This window comes from Equus przewalskii, chromosome X, assembly GCF_037783145.1.
Source record: "Equus przewalskii isolate Varuska chromosome X, EquPr2, whole genome shotgun sequence".
NCBI classification, from domain to species: domain Eukaryota; kingdom Metazoa; phylum Chordata; class Mammalia; order Perissodactyla; family Equidae; genus Equus; species Equus przewalskii.
This window is the reverse complement of record NC_091863.1, coordinates 65,275,244-65,295,586: the sequence shown is the minus strand read 5'-3', so window position 1 is coordinate 65,295,586 and position 20,343 is coordinate 65,275,244. Positions and strand designations below refer to the sequence as shown.

At 36.1% G+C, this 20,343-nt stretch overlaps 1 protein-coding gene across 3 annotated transcripts in view; it reads left to right on the top strand.

Moving 5' to 3' along the window:
• Positions 1–20,343, top strand: part of HDX (highly divergent homeobox) — a 193,334-nt gene that overhangs the window by 118,044 nt on the left and 54,947 nt on the right. For all 3 annotated transcript variants that reach the window (XM_070603404.1, XM_070603405.1, XM_070603406.1), the window contains one exon: positions 4,479–4,532. In XM_070603404.1, coding sequence (XP_070459505.1) covers positions 4,479–4,532 — 54 coding nt within the window. The remainder of the gene's footprint in view (positions 1–4,478; positions 4,533–20,343) is intronic.

Here is a 20,343-nt window from a genome sequence, read left to right as displayed (position 1 = left end):
TACAAGCTTAGTAAGTGAGTCTCTTTTACCAATAGACTATGTACTTTTCTATCTGGTGTTCTTGTATTGTTTACCAGGTTGAGTGAATCTGAGGGTGGGTCCTTTAAGAGCAAGTTTTCCATTCCCTGAAGTTCCACAGTTTTCCTGGGCGTATTCCTCATTGGCTTTCAAAGCCAGATATTTTTGTATTTTGTCTCTCGTGCTGGATCTAAGGGCTGGGGTGCCTAATGTAGAGCTCAGCTTCCCCACTCCTCCAGGAGACACTCTGTACCATTGAGATCACTCCTGACTGTGAAGTGCTGCTGCTAGGGTGTGTTTTTTTCTTTTTGAGGAAGATTAGCCTTGAACTAACATTCGCCACCAGTCCTCCTCTTTTTGCTGAGGAAGATTGACCTTGAGCTAACATCTGTGCCCATCTTCCTCTGCTTCATATGTGGGATGCCTTCCACAGCGTGGCTTGATAAGTGGTGTGTAGGCTCCCAGGATCCTAACCAGTGAACCACAGGCCACCAAAGTGGATGGCGCGAACCTAACTGCCATGCTACCAGCTGGTCCCTAGGGCATATTTTTTTCCCTCAGCAGGATGTATCTCTGCCTCTTCCACCCCTCTCTGTGTTGTCCCTTGTGGACACTCTGTTTATCCAGTTTGCAGATCTCTCTCAGAAGAAATTGTTCCACAGGTAGTTGTAGGTTATTTGTGTTCGTGGGAGGAGGTAAGTTCAGGATCCTCCTATGCTTCCAATCTTCCAAACTCTGAAAATTTTAAAATAGAAAATCCAGCACATGTATAGACTTATCTTTATCACAGAAAGATTTTTTAAATCAAGTAATTGGTTTTTGTGTATATTCCCGGTGTGACTATATAAAAATAATTAGACTAAATTGTCTTAAACATGATACCTTGTCGTTAAGAATTTCATAGTCTATCAGAAATATTTCAGCAGAGTCATATGTAGAGTCTGAATTGTATAAAAAGAAGTAAAACAAAAATTCCTTAGATCTTCCATAAAAGTAACTATATACCTACCTTTCTGTGTGTCACCATTTACCATAATGTATACATATGATATATAATTAATATTCTGATTATGGTATCTATTTTAAGTATGATTTTTCATGAGAAAGATAAATGTGTTATAGATGGATTCATAAACTTTAAATATGCATATGATATGACTCCAGTTTGCATCCAACTAAGTGTGCTACCTCCTTCAGTGTATCCGCTCTTAGCCAAGAGAAGCAGATTTCCACTGTTAGGCATTTCCTTGTATTCACATTCAAAGCTTTGACTCTCTAACTCTCCATTACTTTGAGCAGGCCAGCCATTTGGTGAGGCAGTTTTATGATTGCCATAAAAAGACTATCCAGCAATCTCCAGACTGTCTCTGTCTAGTTCTCTTCTATCTCATGCATAAGATCTTTCTTTAGGAATATGTTTTATATTTCTATTCTCAATTCCCACCTCCCATGACCTAGTTCCAAGCCTGGATTATCTCTTGTCTAAACTGTTACAAAAGTTTCCATATTTTTTCAATTCTCTATTAAGGTTTAGTCTAATTAATCATCTTAATGTACAAAAAATAAACTTCTGACCATACAACTCATCTGCTTTAAAACCTTCAGTGGCTCCTCATTTTCCACAGAATTAGATATAAATATACTTTGGCATTCATGGCCTCCACAAAGTGACCCCAACTCCTTTTCTAGTTCTAGTGCAACTGACCTATGCCAAACACCCCTCTCCTTTTATTCCATTGCATTCATACCATTCCTTTTCCCTGAAATGCTCACTTTTTTATTTGTCTATCAAAATTCTGCTCATAGTTTAAGGTTCAGCTGAGATATAAATCCTGAAGTTGATGTAATTTTGCCGTATCTTGAACTCTTATTTCACATCATTTATTGTACCTCCCTTATGACACTTATCGTAGTTTTCTTTGTATTAAAGTCATTCATGTACCTGTCTTATCACTCCCTCTCAGATCATAGTTCTTGCCCTCCAGGAAATTATGTTTTACCCATCTTTTTATTTCCTGTAGCACCTAAAACAGTTCCTAGTACAGAAAAGATGCCTGATAAATATTTGATCAGAATTCAAATTAGTTACCTTGGAAAGTTACCTATACTTATTTCAATAATGTTCAATTTGTCAAAAAGTTTTTGAAGTTTTCTTAAAATTGCTTTAAGGGCCTGTGGGGTTATTTTAAATGCTTTCAGTGGTGACAAATCTTCATCAATTGAGGGAAAGTTTGACTGTGGAAAATAGTCAGAATTTATTCTGAGTCACATTTAGTGAATAATATGGATGTTCAATCTGAGCTGTTATCTTTTCACTTAAACCAAAGACAATATGAAGTAATGTGACAGAATCTGAGTGAGTCATGAACTGACAACTTCAAAAAAATTCCCAAAGTGCTTTCAACAATGATGACATCATTGTAATGACTTCCTAAGCTTTCTAGTTTGAAACATACAATACTCATGTGGATGTGTAAGTTATAATATATTTGTTAAATCAGTCTTGTCTCCTTGTGGATTCATTTTTCAATATTCCAAACCAGGGTGTTAAAGAATGTGTTTGGAATTTAAATATCATTTAAACAAGAAGTAGATTACTCTGCTCATTTGAAATACTGTATTTTATAGTTTCTGGTGAGAGAGAAACCTTGTCATCACTATTGGACCTAACAAAACTTCCCAAATTTGTGGGAAACGTATTTATACAGTACTATCATTCAAAAAAACCTAGAAATTTAGCTACTATGCCTGCTTCTGAGTTTTACCAGAAACATAACCAACTGAAAAATAGATATGAAGTAAACAGTAGAGGGTAGTTGAATATAGCATTTGAATATCATCTCACTGGTGCCACAGAATTATCAAACAAAAAAGTGAAACAAACTCTTCCCAAATTGCATGGAATTTGTAATATTTATATATTAATGTGCTTATAGGACTTTTCCATTTTCTTGCTTACATACAATTGACTTAAGCAGAGACTGCATTCTATATTCTCAAAATGTGTAATGTCCATGTTTAAAGAAATTCAATTACCATATTTATTATATGTATCATTTTATTATTTCATATGGAACTTTTCAGTAGTCACTGGTTTATGGATTTTTTGAAATTCATTTCGTTTAACATATTTTCTCTAGCAACTTATATAGCCAATTTTAAATTATCCTCACTAATAGATGGGAATATGTGCATAGATAATCCAAAATAGTTGGATATCTCTATTTTTTCAAGAATATATTATGTGATTATTTTAGCAGATTTATCTCCTTCATTGAGGCCGGCAATCAATTTACCCTGCAAACATTATATCATACACAAAGTATTGGTGGAAGAATAAGAAAGTATACATTTTGAAGAATTTTTCCATAGAAATTTTATCATTCTCACTTCACCATTTAAATAAATCAAACATTCAAACCTTCTCATTACCCTCAAGCATTCTAGTTATTTTCCATTTTACTGTAATTGAGATTTTAGCTTGAGTGAAAATATTTTTAAATTTTTTCCTTAAATCTATTATTTGGAGTTTATATCATTTTGGGCCTATCCCTAGCATATTGGTATAGTTTAAACTCAAAGTAAAAAGGCAGATCTAATGGTCAGGGACAGTAATAACTTATCTGAATTTGAATAATTGAGGGTAATACTTTGCTGCTTACCTTGACTGTTTGATCATCACTCCTTATCAGTAGGCATAATGCTAATTCATAGGCCATCACTGTATATGATTTATCAAAAACAATAAATGTTTGATTGAATACCACATTCCCACCACCACCACTTAACAAGACTAATTTGAATTGTTAGTCTCTCAGGAGATATGTGTTTGGGAAGAAGGAAAGTGGAGAGCTTGGAGTACTCCCCAATCCTTGTGTGTCTCAGGAAAAAGTATGACTAAGTCAAGGCTAACCTGAGCCAGAGTTCACAGGACAACCTTGGTCTCTGTAAACACTCCTCAGAATATGACTGGAGTAGCACCTATCTCCTTGAGTGGCAATGTTGATGTAATAAGGTGTTGCTGGCTTTTAACCTTAGGAGTTTCTACTTAAAAAGGGACTTGCAGTTATGTAAGATGAATAAATCTAGAGAATTAATATACAGCGTGATGACTATAGTTAATAATTAAATTATTGTAACTCACTTATTCCACAGAGTACTGCATTTTTATTATGATAATTTTATTGTCCGTAGATTTCCAAACCATACTTCCAGGCTCTAACAATATCTTAGAAATTTTCTTGAATATCCAGGAGAACTTTCACCACTTCTAAAATTTCTCCACAAAGGAAGGCTTTTAAAATCTGTTGTGTTCAGTAAGGAAACAGCATTATTTATATGGGGGATACGCTCTGAATGCAGACCTATCTTGACCTCTTGTGTGAATTCTTTGGTGTTGATCAGCATTCCAAGTAGTGTCAATGCATACCTTACTGAGATTCCATTTTTTGTTTCCACAGATTTCAGGAAACCTTACTGTGCCTTGGATTACAGGGTGTTCTAGAAAAAGAGCAGTAAGTAATCTTTCATTTAAAGAAGCAAATGGGTTTTCCCCTGTGTTGTTAGTAGAAATGCCATTGAGAAAATTGTCACGATATTTGTAAAATTGGCAAAACTGAACTTCAATAAGACTGCATTATCTCAAAAGACATATTTTGAAATCATATTTATATATACTACATATGTAACCTTGAATAAAATGCAGTGATCAGCATGCTGTATAATCTTTGAACAGGTTTTTGAAGTTTTAAAAAGCATTCTAAGGTAGTTAATAAAATATCCTAATTTTTCTATTTTTAATTAGCCCATTTAATTTGATCATATAATTGAATCATGATTGATATAAACATCTCAATCAACATTAAATAATTTACATTACCATTATTATTACTGCATTTCAGTACTTAGAAGTGATGAGTAACTAATGGTTTAAAAATCATGTTTTTTTTCTGGATTTCTGCTACAACTGTTAAGAAACTCACTTCAAATTCAGTAGCATAGGTAGATTAAAGTTAAAAGATAGGAAAAAACATACCATGAAAACTAATCATAAAAACCAGGAGTGACTGACTATGTTAATATCAGATAAAATAAACTTTAGAAAAAATAAAATTACTATAGACAAAGAAAGTAATCCACCAGGAAGTCATAATAATACTAAAAGTGCATACACTAAGCAGCAGAGCTTCAAAATACCTGAAGCAAAATCTTATAGAACAGAAAGGAGAAATAGACAAATCTACAAATAAGATGAGGACTTCAACACCCTTTTCTCAGAAACTGAGAAAAACTACTAGACAGAAAATAAATAAAGACAAAGAAGATTTGAATAACACAGTCAACCAACAAGATCTAATCAAAACAGCATCATGGTGAGTGAGTTGTTCCTTTTGTCTCTCCCCTCTAAGTTACAATCAATTGGACATCCATTGATCAACAAAGGACTCCCTACACAACACGACAGAATGCCTAACAGATCCATGCATCTACACATCTGAATTAGGGTGGAATAGACATCTGGGAGGCAGTGGAGCTAGAGGAAAAGCCCCCTCCCCATCTTTGGCAGTGGTGATACAAAATGCAGATTCTCTCACTGGTGCAGGCACCTGCAAATAGAGGCTTCAGGGCAGACTTGGCACTTGCAGCTTAGCCCCTGCTCCCCTTCCCAGCAATAGCAAGTGACAGACATGTCCTGAGGATTCAGGACACAGAGTGGAGCCAGTGACCCAGCTCCTTCCCCCTCCCCTGGCAGTGACCAGGACTTTCCAAGAGTGAGGACAGTGTTCAAAATGCATATTTAATTTTTCAAAATACACTGGCTAGTGCCAGTGACCAGAGGCTGCATGAGCGAGCAGCAACAACACACCCAGCTTAGCCCCTGCCAAGTCCTGGCAGGTGGAACCTGTGACCTAAAGCTTTGGGAACTATAGCAAAACACATGATCCAGTCCCCAGTGGTGGCAGCTCCAACACTGGATCTACCAGCAGCAGGGTCTGCATACAATTTCCTGGATCCCGAGGCCCCCAGCAGTGACAGCAGCACTCATGAACCCAGCACCCCTGGCAGGAGTGTTGCCAGCACCCCTGGCAGGATTGTTGCCAGCACCTCCAGACAACCCAGGAGCAGCAGCGCATGTGGTGCATGAAACAACAGCATCTGAGCCCATGGAGAGCCTGCAGAGAGCCACTGAGGAACACAAGACTCTGTGACTTCTGGAATCAGCAGAAGTCCTCACAGCCTGGTGACTCCAGTGTTGACACCTGCGACTGCAGTGACATTGTAAGCAGAAAGGCACCAGCAACCTCAGAGGCACAAGCAGCACAAGGAGGGCACAGGTGACACCTCTAACAGAGGCAGTGGAGGGTGGAAAGGTCAGACTCTCAAATACAATCAGAAGCAGAAAAAAACTAACAAAAGTCTTACCTAAATAAGAAAGGTGTTTAATACTGCAGTGTGCCAGCAATGGATCAACTCATCAAGTACCGTGAAGAACTACAATAACATGACAGAACAGAAGGAAAATGACAACTCTTCAGAAAGCAAATCTGAATTCACAGAAGATTACAATCTAACTGACAGAGAATTCAAAATAGCTGGCATAAAGAAACTCAGTGAGTTACAAGACAACTCAGATGATAGACAGTTGAATGAACTCAGAAATAAAATTAATGAAAAGAAGGAATACTTCACCAAAGAGATTGAAGCTCTATAAAAGCACCAAACAGAAACTCTGGAGATGAAGAACACAATTAATGAGATAAAAAATAATGTAAACAACACAAAACATAGAGCAGACCTTATGGAAGAGAGAATCAGTGAGCTCAAAGACAGAAACCTAGAGATGCTTCAGGTGGAAGAGGAGAGAAAGCTAAGATTTTTTAAAAAATGAAGAACTTCTTCGATAAATATCTGACTCAAGAAAAGTAACATAAGGATTATAGATATCTCAGAGGGAGAATGGAGCAGAGAGCTTATTCAAAGAAATAATAGCCAAGAACTTCCTAAACCTGAGGAAAGAACTGGACATGCAAGTGCATGAAGCCAACAGAACTCCTAATTACCTCAATGCAAAAAATCCTTCTCCAAGGCGTATATTAAAACTATCAAAAGTCAGTGACAAAGAAAAAACATTAAGGGAAGCCAGAGAGAAGAAGAAAACCTACAAAGAAACCCTCATCAGGCTTTCAGCAGATTTCTCAGAAGGAACTCTACAGGCTAGGAGAGAGTGGGATGATACACTCAAAATACTGAAATACAAAAGCTGTCAGCCAAGAATACTCTATCCAGCAATTATCCTTCAGATATGACAGAGAAATAAAAGTTTTCCCAGACCAACAAAAGCTGAGGGAGTTCATCACCACTAGACCTGCCTTACAAGAAATGATGAAGGGAGCCCTCCTACCTGAAACAAAAAGGCAAAGGTTAACAAAGCTTTGAGCAAGGTGATAAATAGACAGAATCAGAAAACTTCAACTTTATGTCAGAATAGATTATTAAACAATTATAACATAAAGGCTAAAGGGAAAAAAAGCATCGAAAATAAGTATAACCACTTCAATTTGGTCATAAACTCACAACACAAAAAAGAATAATTTGTGACAACAAAAGCATAGAAGGGAAAGAGTAATGGGATGAAACTGGCATAGGCTAATGGAGATAAGATGTTATCAGCAGAAAAAGGACTATCATCTATAAGATCTTTTATACAAATCTCAAAGTAACCACAAAACAAAAACTCAGAGCAGAATCACAAATCATAAATAAGGAGAAAACCATCACAGAAAACCACCAAACTGAAATTGTAGGCAGAAATACAAGGTAAAGGAAACAATGGAAATACAGAACAACCAGAAAACAAAAGATGAAATGGCAGTGTTAGGCTGTCATATAGCAATATTCACTCTAAATGTAAATGGATTGAATTCACCAATGAAAAGACACAGAATGGTACAATGGATTAAGAAAAAGACCTAACAACGTGCTGCCAGGAGACACATCTCAGTTCTAAAGACAAGCGTAGGCTCAGAGTGAAGGGATGATGGAAGATGATACTCCAAGTAAATGCCAACCAAAAGAAAGTGAGCGTAGTCATACTTAGACAAAACAGACTTCAAGACAAAAAAATATAACAAGAAACAAAGATCAACATTGTGTAATGATAAAGGGGACATTCCTCCAGGGGCTGGCCCCATGCCTGAGAGGTTAAAAGGTCAGCATGCTCTGCTTCGGTGGCCTGGATCTTCGTGGGTTTGGATCCCAGGCATGGACCTGCTCCACTCATCAGCCATGCTGTGGAGACATCCTGCATCATGCTCAACAGAGAGAAGCTGAAAGCTATTCCTCTGAGAACAGGAACAAGACAAGGATGCCCACTCTCACCACTCTTATTCAACATGGTAGTGGAAGTTTTAGCCAGAGCAATTAGGCAAGAAAGAGAAATAAGTGATCCACATGGGAAAGGAAGAAGTGAAACTCTCACTATTTGTGGATGACATGATTCTATATATAGAAGACCCTACAGAATCCACCAAAAAACTACTAGAAATAATCAACAAATACTGTAAAGTTGCAGTGTACAAAATAGAATACAAAAATCAGTTGCATTTCTATACAGTGATATCGAACTAGCAGAAAGTGAAATCAAGAGTACAATCCTATTTACAACTGCAACAAAAAGAATAAAATATCTCAGAATATATTTAACCAAGGAGGTGAAAGACCTGTCCACTGAAAACTATAAGACGTTATTGAAACAAATCAAAGAAGACATAAAGAAGTGGAAAGACATTCTCTACTCATGGATTGGAAGAATAAACATAGTTAACATGTCCATATTACCTAAAACAATCTACAGATTCAATGCAATCCCAATCGGAATCCCAATGACATTCTTCACAGAAACAGAACAAAGAATCCTATAATTTACAGGGAACAACAGAAGACCCCAAATAACCAAAAGAATCCTTAGAAAAATGAACAAAGTTGGAGGTATCACGCTCCCTGAATTCAAATTATACTACAAAGCTATAGTAATCAAAACAGCATGGTACTGGCACAAAAACGGACACGAGATCAGTGGAAGAGAGTTGAGAGCCTAGAAATAAAACCACACATCTATGGACAGCTAATCTTTGGGAAAGGAGCCAAGAACATTCACTGGAGAAAGGAAAGTCTTCAATAAGTGGTGCTGGGAAAACTGGACAGCCACATGCAAAATAATGAAAGTAGACCATTATCTCACACCATACACAAAAATTAATTCAAAATGGCTTAAAGACTTGAATGTAAGACCTGAAACCATAAAACTCTTAGAAGAAAATATAAGCAGTACACTCTTTGACACCAGTTTTAGCAGCATCTTTTCAAATACCATATCTACTCAGGCAAGGGAAACAAAATAAAATGTAACCACATGGGACTACATCAGATTAAAAAGCTTCTGCAAAGCAAAGTAAACCATCAACAAAACCAAAAGACAACACACCAACTGGGAGAAAATGTTTGCAAATCACATACCCAACAAGGGGTTAATTTCCAAGATATATAAAGAACTCATACAACTCAACAGAAAAATGAACTACCCGACCAAAAAATGAGCAGAGGATACAAACAGAAATATTTCCAAAGAAGATACACGGATAGCCAATAGGCACGTGAAATGATGTTCAGCATCACCAATTATTAGGGAAATGCAAATCAAAACTACAATGAGATATCACCTCACACCTGTCAGAATGGCTATAATTAACAAGACAAGAATTAACAAGTGATAGAGAGGATGCGGAGAAAAGGGAACCCTCATACGCTCCTAGTGGGAATGCAAACTGGTGCAGCCACTATGGAAAACAGTATGGAGATTCCTCAAAAAATTAAAAATAAGAATACCACATGACCCAGCTATCCCACTACTGGGTACTCATACAGAGAACATGAAAAGAGATTTATGCATCTCTATGTTCATTGCAGCATTATTCACAATAGCCAAGACATGGAAGCATCCCAAGTGCCCATAAATAGATGAATGGATAAAGAAGATGTGGTATACACACACACACACACACACACTGGAATACTGCTTAGCCCTAAAGAAAGACAAAATCATGCCATTTGTGACAACATGTATGGACCTTGAGGTATTATGCTAAGTGAACCAAGTCAGACAGAGAAAGACAAATATCCTATGATTTCACTCATATTTGGAAGATAAACACATAGATAAAGAGAACAGATTAATTGTTACCAGAGGAGGAGGAGTTGGGAGAGGGTGAAAGGGACAAAGGGGCACACAAATAAGGTGATGGATTAAAAAACAGACTGTTGGTGGTGAGCATGATGCAGTCTTTACAGAAAGTGAAATATAATAATATATACCTTAAATTTATGCAATGTTATATTCCAACATGTCCTCAATAAACCAATATCAGAAGTGAGAGAGGTGTCATCACTATAGTTTCTACAGATTTTAAAAAGATATTAGATACCATTATGAAAACTCTATTAGAATAAATTAAACATTTTAGACAAATTGAAAAAATTTTCAGAGACACGAAAACTAAAGAAACTCAGGGGCCGGCCCGGTGGCGCAGCGGTTAAGTTCGCACGTTCCGCTTCTCGGCGGCCCGGGGTTCGCTGGTTCGGATCCTGGGTGCGGACATGGCACTGCTTGGCAGCCATGCTGTGGTAGGCGTCCCACGTATAAACTAGAGGAAGATGGGCACGGATGTTAGCTCAGAGCCAGGCTTCCTCAGCAAAAAGAGGAGGACTGGCAGTAGTTAGCTGAGGGCTAATCTTCCTCCAAAAAAAAACAAAAAACAAAAAGAAACTCATAAGACGAGAAATGGATAACCACAATAACTCCTTATCCCTGGGAGAAATGTGACAAGACGCCCAGTGGCTTCCTTAAACTGTACATAAACTCTGTAGTCTCAGGTCTCCAAATATTGTAACACAGTTGAATTCATTAATCTGTTTGGTAAAGAAGAAAAAATTCCCATCTGATGTATTTCTGAGTTGGAATTCTGGTTCTGTCACGTACTGGCTTTGTGATCCTGGACAAGTTATTAACATAAGGATAAAATACCTATAGAGTAGTCCCTCCTTATCCGTGGGGGTTATGTTCCAAGACCCCCAGGGGATGCCTGAATCCATGGAAAGTACTGAACCCTATATATACTGTGTTTTTTCCTATAGTACATGTATACCTATGATAAGGTTTACTTTATAAATTAAGCACAGTAAGAGATTAACAAAAATAACGAATAATAAAATAGAACAATTATAACAATATACTGTAGAAAAAGTTACCATTGATCTTAGCAACCTCAGCATACAATTTATTTCTTTCCTTATTAAGTTGAGAACTTTTACCTTTTCACTTGAAGCACTTTACAGCTTCTTTTATCCGAATTGCCAGCATCACTACTCTTGTACTTTGTGGCCATTATTATTTTTATTATGTTATTATTATTTTATTTTTATTATTGTACACTGAAAATTACACAACTTGTATGAAAAATGAAAGACGTACTGGATGAGGATCCGTATCCTGGATCGCTGTCACCCAAGAGAAGTAAGGGGCCACTCCCCTAGTTCCGCTTCTTCCCAAGTGTCCAGTCCACCCATCTTCAGATGTATGGCTGCATGGATCTCTCAGGCATCCTGTTGTGCTGTGCAGGAAATCCTCTCTTGGTGAATGGATGTCCATTTGACTGTAACTTAGAGGCAGAGACAAAGAGAACAACTAACTCTGCCGGTATTCTGACATCACTCCCCTCAACTTTTTCTTTGAGTAGAGACATCTTTTTATTTTTATTTCTTTGGTGTCTTGACATGCCTGAGAACAGGGTTGGACTAAAAAGAAAGTGGAATGGTGAAAGTGGCTGTCTGTTTTAGTCAATTTTTAAAATATATGTAAATATAACTTTGTAAGCAAGTCATTGAAATGTTTACTAAAATGGCAACTCTATTCTCTTCAGGCCCTAGAATGCAGGGAAGCCTGGAAAAAGCAGTCAGTAACTTGAAGATCCCTCTACTCATTACCCTGTTTCCCAACCTTGCCTGATCATAAGAATCATTGGAGTGTGTGTTTTGGGCATGGGAGTGGCCTGTTAAAAATAAATGTCTGGCTCCTATCCAAGCTCTACTGAATCAGAATCTCTAGGAGAAGACCTGGAACTAGTATTCTTAACAAATGGCCAGGTGTTTTTTATGATGAGGCAAGGTTGTTAAACACTGTGCTGGTTCTACTGGTTGGAATATATTGATCAGAGTCCATTGTCTAGCAGTAATTGAGCCGTATTAGGAAAATTAATCTTTCCAAACTTTTTAAATGATTTTTTTTTCAAAAAGGACTATAGGTCTATGAAAACTACTTGATTTATTTACAGTTTCAATTAAATTCTCTGTTATTTTCTGTTACTTATATCCATACCCTGAGATTTTCTTAAGATATTTTCTCATCTTGTAGCTTTCAGGAGAAAGGACAAATTAAAAAATTCAAAGTGGTTCTTAGTGATCCACTCACTTGGATTATTTGCAATATATTTTCAGTTCTGCTAATAACAGATTTTCATAATTTCAGAATATCTAAGAAACCCAGTGAAACCCTAAGAGCACCACAATGTTTTAAATATGTAAAACAATTTAAAACCGCCAAAATACAATGTGTTCTCTTCAATAAAAAGAGCAATAAGATAGTCATATAAACTAATCATTAAACTAAACTTTTGAAAATCTAGTTTTAGTCTTGTTAAAAAATAATGGGAGTGATGTCAGCAAGATGGTGGAATAAGAAGCCCTGGACTCTCCTTCCACTCCTAGACACACCGATTCAACAGCAATACACAGATTAATTTCCTTTGTGAGAAATCAAGAAACAAGTTGAGAGGCTCCTGCACCCAGAACAAGTGTGAAACTAGCCACATTGAAACTGATAAGAAAACTGGGGACATCTGCTCATCATAATCCCCACCCCTGGCACAATACTGTATGATTTGGAGAATACTCCCAGTTTCCAGCTTCTCCCTGAGGAGGGAAGGAGATATATTAAACATCCAATATCTCAACTTTTCTAGGCACTGTTTCAGGAACTGGTTTCTATCTCACCTGTCTCATAGTGCTGATGGGACGCAGCATACACTAGACCTCTGGGAGCAGAAAACAAAAGCAAGAACACTCCTAAACTCAATTTTAGAGGCCAGAAATACCTTGATACCAAAAGCAAATAAAGACACTATAAGAAAAGAAAACCACAGGCCAATATCCTTGCTGAAAATAGAAGCAAAAATCCTCAAACAAATACTAGCAAACTGAATTCAACAGCGTATTAAGAGGCTCATGCGTCATGACCAAGTTAGATTTATCCCAGGTATGCAAGGATGTTTTAACATGTGAAAATCAATTAATGTAATACAGCACATTAAAATAATGAGGGATAAAAGTCACATGATCATCTCAATAGATGCAAAAAAAAGCATTTTATAAAATTCAAGACTCTTTTATGACAAAAACCCTCAGCAAACTAGGAGTAAAAAGATACAGGCACATCTCGTTTTGTTGTACTCTGCTTTATTGCACTTAGCAAATACTGCACTTTTTGAGAATTGAAGATTGTGACAACCCTGCATCGAGCAAGTCTATCAGTGCCATTTGTTCAACAACATTTGTTCACTTCTTGTCTCTGTGTCACATTTTGGGATTCTCACAATATTTCGAACTTTTTTCTTATTATTATATTTGTCATGATCTATGATCAGTGATCTCTGATGTTACTATTGTAACTGTTTTGGGGAGCCATGAACCACCCCCATATAAGACGCTGAACTTAATTGATAAATGTTGTGTGTGTTCTGACTACTCCACCAACCAGCCATGCCCCTGTCTCTCTCTCTCTCTCTTAGGCTTCCCTATTTTGTGGGACACAACAATATTAAAATTAGGCCAAGTAATAACCCTACAATGTCCTCTAAGTGTTCAAGTGAAAGGAAGAATTGCATATCTCTCACTTTAAATCAAAAGCTAGAAATGATTAAGCTTAGTGAGGAAGGCATGTTAAAAGCTGAGATATTCCAACAACTAGACCTCTTGTGCCAATACAGTTAGCCAAGTTGTGAATGCAAAGGAAAAGTTCTTGGAGGAAATTAAACATGCTACTCCAGTGAACACATGAATGACAAGAAAGCAAAACAGCCTTATTGCTGATATAGAGAAAATCTTAGTGGTCTCAATATACGATCAAACCTGCCACGACATTCCCTTAGGCCAAAGCCTAACGCAGACCAAGGCCTTAACTCTCTTCAATTCTGTGAAGGCTGAGAGAGGTGAGGAAGCTGCAGAAGAAAAGTTTAAAGCTAGCAGAGGTTGGCTCATGAGGTTTAAGGAAAGAAACCATCTCCATAACATAAAAGTGCAAGGGGAAGCAGCAAGTGCTGATGTAGAAGCTGCAGAAAGTTATCCAGAAGATCTAACTAAGATTTCCAATGAAGGTGGCTACGCTACACAACAGATTTTTAATGTAGACAAAACAGCCTTATATTGGAAGAAGAGCTCATCTAGGAATTTTATAACTAGAGAGAAGTCAATGCCTGGCTTGAAAGCTTCAAAGGACAAACTGACTCTCTTGGATAGGGATTAATGCAGCTGGTGACTTTAAGTTGAAGCCAATCCTCATTTACCATTCGAAAAATCCTAGGGTCCTTAAGAAATATGCTAACTCTACTCTGCCTGTGCTCTATAAGTAGAAAAACAAAGCATGGATGACAGCACATCTGTTTACAGCATAGTTTACTGAATATTTTAAACCCACTGTTGAGACCTACTGCTCAGAAAAAAGGTTCCCTTTCGAAATATTACTTCTCATTGACAATACACCTGGCAACCCAAGAGCTCTGATGGAGACATGCAATGAGATTAATGTCGTTTTCATGCCTGCTAACACAACATCCATTCTGCAGCCCATGGATCAGGGAGTAATTTCGACTTTCAACTCTTATTATTTAAGAAATACATTTAATAAGGTTATAGCTGCCATAGATAGTGATTTTTCTGATGAATCTGGGCAAAGTAAATTGAAAACCTCTGGAAAGGATTCACCCTTCTAGATACCATTAAGAACATTCTTGATTTATAGGAAGAAAACAAAATATCAACATTAACAGGAGTTTGGGAGAAGTTGATTCCGACCCTCATGGATGACTTTGAGGAGTTCAAGACTTCAGTGGAGGAAGTATTTGTAGATGTGGTGGAAATAGCAAGAGAACTAGAATTAGAAGTGGAGCCTGAAGATGTGACTGAATTGCTGTGATCTCATGATAAAATTTTATTGGGTGAGGAGTTGCTTCTTATTGACGAGCAAAGAAAGGGGTTTCATGAGATGAAATCCTCTCCTGGTGAAGATGCTGTGAAGATTGTTGAAATGACAACAAAGGATTTAGAATATTACATAAACTTAGTTGATAAAGCAGTGGCATGGTTTTAGAGAATTGGTTTCAATTTTGAAAAAAGTTCTACTGTGGGTAAAATGCTATCAAACTACATCACATGCTACAGAAAAATCTTTCATGAAAGGAAGAATTAATTGATGCAACCTTCATTGTTACCTTATTTTAAAAAATTGCCACAGCTCTCCCAACCTTCAGGAATCACAACCTTGATCAGTCAGCAGCCATTAACACCAAGGCAAGACCCTTCATTAGCAAAAAGATTACAACCTGCTGAAGGCTCAGATGATGGTTAGCATTTTTTAGCAATAAAGTATTTTTTAATTAAGGTATGTACACTTTAGATGTAATGCTATTGCAAACTTAATATATAGACTACAGCAGAGTGCAAACATAACTTTTATATGCACCAAGAAACCAAAAATTTGTGTGACTCACTTTATTGTGCTATTTTATTTATTGCAATGGTCTACAACTGAACTAGCAATATCTTCAAGGTATGCCTATAGTGCCTCAATATGATAAAGGCCGTATATTTAAAGCCAACAACTAACATCATACTCAGTGGTGAAAAAGTGAAAGCTTTTTTTCTAAGATCAGGAACAAGGCAAGGATGCTAACTCACCAATTCTCCTTGACATAGTACTGGAATTCCTAGCCAGAGCAATTAGGCAAGAAAGAGAAATAAAAGGCACCCAAATTGGAAAGCAAAAAGTAAAATGATCTCTCTTTGCAGATGGCATAATCTTATATAGAGAAAACCATAAAAATTTGACACACAAAAAAACCTGTTAGAACTAATACATGAATTCAGGTTGTAAGATACAAAACTGCTGTGTTTCTATACACCAAAAATGAACTATCTAAAGAGGAAATTAGGAAAATAATGCTATTTGCAATAGCATCGAAAAGAGTAAAATACTTATGAATAAACTTAACTAAAGAGGTAAAAGATATACACTGAAAACTACAAAACCTTAACGAAAGAAATTAAAGAAGACATAAACAAATGAAAAAAAAAAAATCTCACGTTCATGGATTGGAAAACTTAATGTTAAAATGTCCATACTACCCAAAGCAATCTACGGATTCAATGCACTCCCTATCAAAATGTCAACAGCATTGTTTTACAGAAATAGAAAGAAACATTCTAAAATTCATTGGAACCACAAAGGACTCCAAATAGCCAAAACAATCTTAAGAAGAAATCTGAATTTCTCACACTTTCACCTTTTGAAATCTATTATAAAGCTACAATTAGATCTCATGTTAAGCGTTCTTACCACAATAAAACAAAAATAATTGTAAAAAATAATGATAGAAAGATTGTTGGGAAATGAACCTTTAAATGCCTTTAAAAATTTTAATTTATGTGTTCATTCTTAGTTTCATATGAAATAAATTTTTAAATCGGTAGTTTAATTTGATATGTAGGAATGAAACCTTCTAAGACCATAAATCCAAAGACTAAAGTAAAGTTGTAAAATGCTCGTGAATGCACAATAGTAGCAAGAGAGTAGTACTTAATGGCCTTTTGTTTGGTCTACTTTGTTATTAATTTTGGTGTAATGGTCTCATATCTTGAACATGTAAAATTAAAGCTCTATTAACTTTTTAAAATACCTATGTCTAGAGATATAAATATTTGTAGATAGATAAGTATGTGTGTCTCATTATTCAGGTCATATCTCAAATGTCACCTCTTTTAGGAGAGGTTGTCTTTACCACCTTATCCAAAAAACCCCTCTCTACCCTAAGCCACTCTTTATACTACTACCCTATTTAATTTTCTTCATAGCATGTAGCATTAGTTTAAAGTGGCATATTTATCTGTTTACTTGTTTTTTGTCACCACCAGATTTTAAACTCCATGAGAATATGAACCATATCTAACTTGGCCAAATTCTATTGCTTAGTAAATATTTTTTGTATGAATTATATTTGAACCAACTGTCATATGCTGGACCTACATTACTGACTAGAGAGAGTCTGAAATTGTTTAAAAGTCAGTCACCTAGGCAGAGGTCATTCGAATATGAAATTTACAGAGATCACAAGCATAGGATTCATGAATTCATGTGTGCATATGGTCTGTAGTTGATACTGTGTGCTTTTTAGGTTTAAAACCGTGCCCCGCCACTTGCTGTCTTTGTAACCTTAAACAAATTACTTAACCTTTCTGAACATCAATTCCCAAGTTTGTAAAAGTCCAAATAATAATATGTACCACCAGGGTTGTTTTGAATGAAATAAATCTGAAAGTGCTCAATAATGATATATATTGTTGTTGAATGTATTTTTTAGGCTTACTAATCATGAGTTTTGGAGTAGAGTCCAGTTTATTAAAAAGGATTATAGTTGATGCTTCAAATCAAGTAGGCACCAAGAGAAGAGAAAATAGATTATCAAAATAGATTAATAGCATTCCCTACTACTTTTGTAAAAATATAAAGCCTGTCGGTCTCTCAATCCATATTTCCAAAATAGGAAAGAAATAGAACAATAGCATAAATCATTCCACCACTATAGTCATCAAACTGAGTCTCTGAGGAAGTGATCGTACATTTACAACAACTAACTATGAAATACTCTTTAACCATTACAAAATAAAAATAGGGTTGAAGAGGGCCAGGCTGGTGGTGCAGTGGTTAAGTTCGCACATTCCACTTCGGCAGCCCAGGGTTTGCCGGTTCAGATCCTGGGTGTGGGCCTATGCAGCGCTTGTCAAGCCATGCTGAGGCAGTGTCCCACATATAAAATAGATGAATATGGACACAGATGTTAGCTCAGGGCCAATCTTCCTCAGCAAAAAGAGGACACTTGGCGGCAGATGTTAGTTCAGGGCTAATCATCTTCTTCAAAAAATGTATATATATATATGATTGAAAGATATTTTTAATTCACTTAATGTTACTTTCGAGAAGCATTTCTTCTTGTCTGCTCATCGCTGTTTAGGTGGACTTTTTAAAAGTTGTTAACTAGTATGTACACACACATTTAAAATGTGAAAACTAGGTCAAAAAAAGAAGATACTGATCTAGTCTGTGGGAGGTTGAAATTTATCACACCTAGAATATTTAGAACTTTAAGGAAAATAAGTTGGACTAGTTGTGAGTATTTCTATTTTTAAAAGCTGAATGACCTGTCATCTAAATTTCTGGATGGGAATTAAGCTTTTCTAAAAAGGATAGATAGGTGAGTGATAGAGTTTGACTTAAAATCTCAAAATTCTTGTTGTTTTGTAGCTTTTTTTTCTTTTTAGAATATTTGCTATAGACAAAAATTTTCAACTGAATTTGCTTTTTTCTGTTCATATTTATGTAAAATCAGTACAATGTGTATTATTACATTCAAATTTTCATATAATATCTGTGCAAATATGGATTTTTTTTAATAACAAAAAAACCGAGTGGAACAAGTGTATGCTTCATTCTCTGCCTATTGAATTACCTTTCTATATTGAGAAAGTAAATGACAGTATGTACTTTGCATAAGGGAAAAAAACTCATAATTTTTTGGGCTGTGAAGTAATAGATAATTCTCTTATTCTCTCTACTTCACACTCCTCATCTTTTCACTTCTACTCAAATCAAAATACTTACTCAAGAAACTTGGAAATAAATGTAGTTAAAAGTATAAATATTTGCATGATACCTCCTGCTTTCTCCTTTTCACTTGCTTTAATAACTCCATTCATATCGTGCTTCTATAAGCAATAGTGCAATAGATTGTAGTTCATTTTAATAAAATCCCAATCTTCATCCATTTATTCAATTATTCCTTCAACAAATATTTATTTGAGGCTCCTACTATGTTCCAGGCATTGATCTAGGCATTTGTAATATATCAGGAACCACACAGACAAAGATCTCTGCTTTTGTGGAGCTCCCTTTGTAATCATGGGATATATAGGGTAAACAAATAAAATAAGCAAATAAATTATATATCATAAGGTTTTAAGTACTATGGAGAAAAAAGAAAGCAGAGTAAGGAGAATCACAAGGGCATAGGAGTCGGGGGGACAGGTTGCAGTATTAAATAGGCCTTATTGCAGTGAAAGAAGATTTACTGCAGTGTGCATGTTGATACTTGGCCGTTTCATTCTCAAAAGGCTTTGTCTTTGCAATTTCGACAACACGACTGTAGAATTCCTTTAGAGTTAACTGTTATGAACTCTAGATTTTTAAAATCTGTTTTAAAAATATAGTGTATTACTTATATATTAATTATTTGCCCATTATTTAATACTTATATCTTGCTTTGATAATTGGAATTCATAATTATATTCCTTTCTCCTGAGATATTTGAAATATAAGTGCTCACTGGTTTCTACATTCCTGTTTAACAATTATATAGTTTCTTTCACGTCCCTCTTCTATTGATGCAGCCACTGTGGTTCCTCATTGCCTGTGTAATCTAACAAGAACTTATTCTGGCATTAGAGCTCATTATTACCTGGTTTTACCTTGCCTATTTAAATGTATTTTTCAATGAAAGTCATTGCCTCCTTTTGTCACTTGAGCATATACATCGTGCTCTCTGGTTTCCTCACCTTCACTTTCACTGTTTTCACTTCCTTTCTTAGCTTTCTCTAGTCAAATCTTACTCAGGCCTCAAGGTTCGACTCACAGTCCTCCCCAGTGACAACCTACATTGCTCTCTTTCCATCTGAAATTCCATAACACTTACTGTTTGTGCTACACATTTCAGCCTTTAGTTCTATTTAGTCTTCAATTTCTGTTTGTTTATCCTGTCTTCCAAGCAAGCCTCTCATCTATCACCTATATAATACTTACTAAAGTTCTGAGCCTCTACCTGGAAGCATGTTGAAATGAATTGGTACTGTATTGTATTACAATATTCTCTACTTGAGGACCTTCGATTGGCT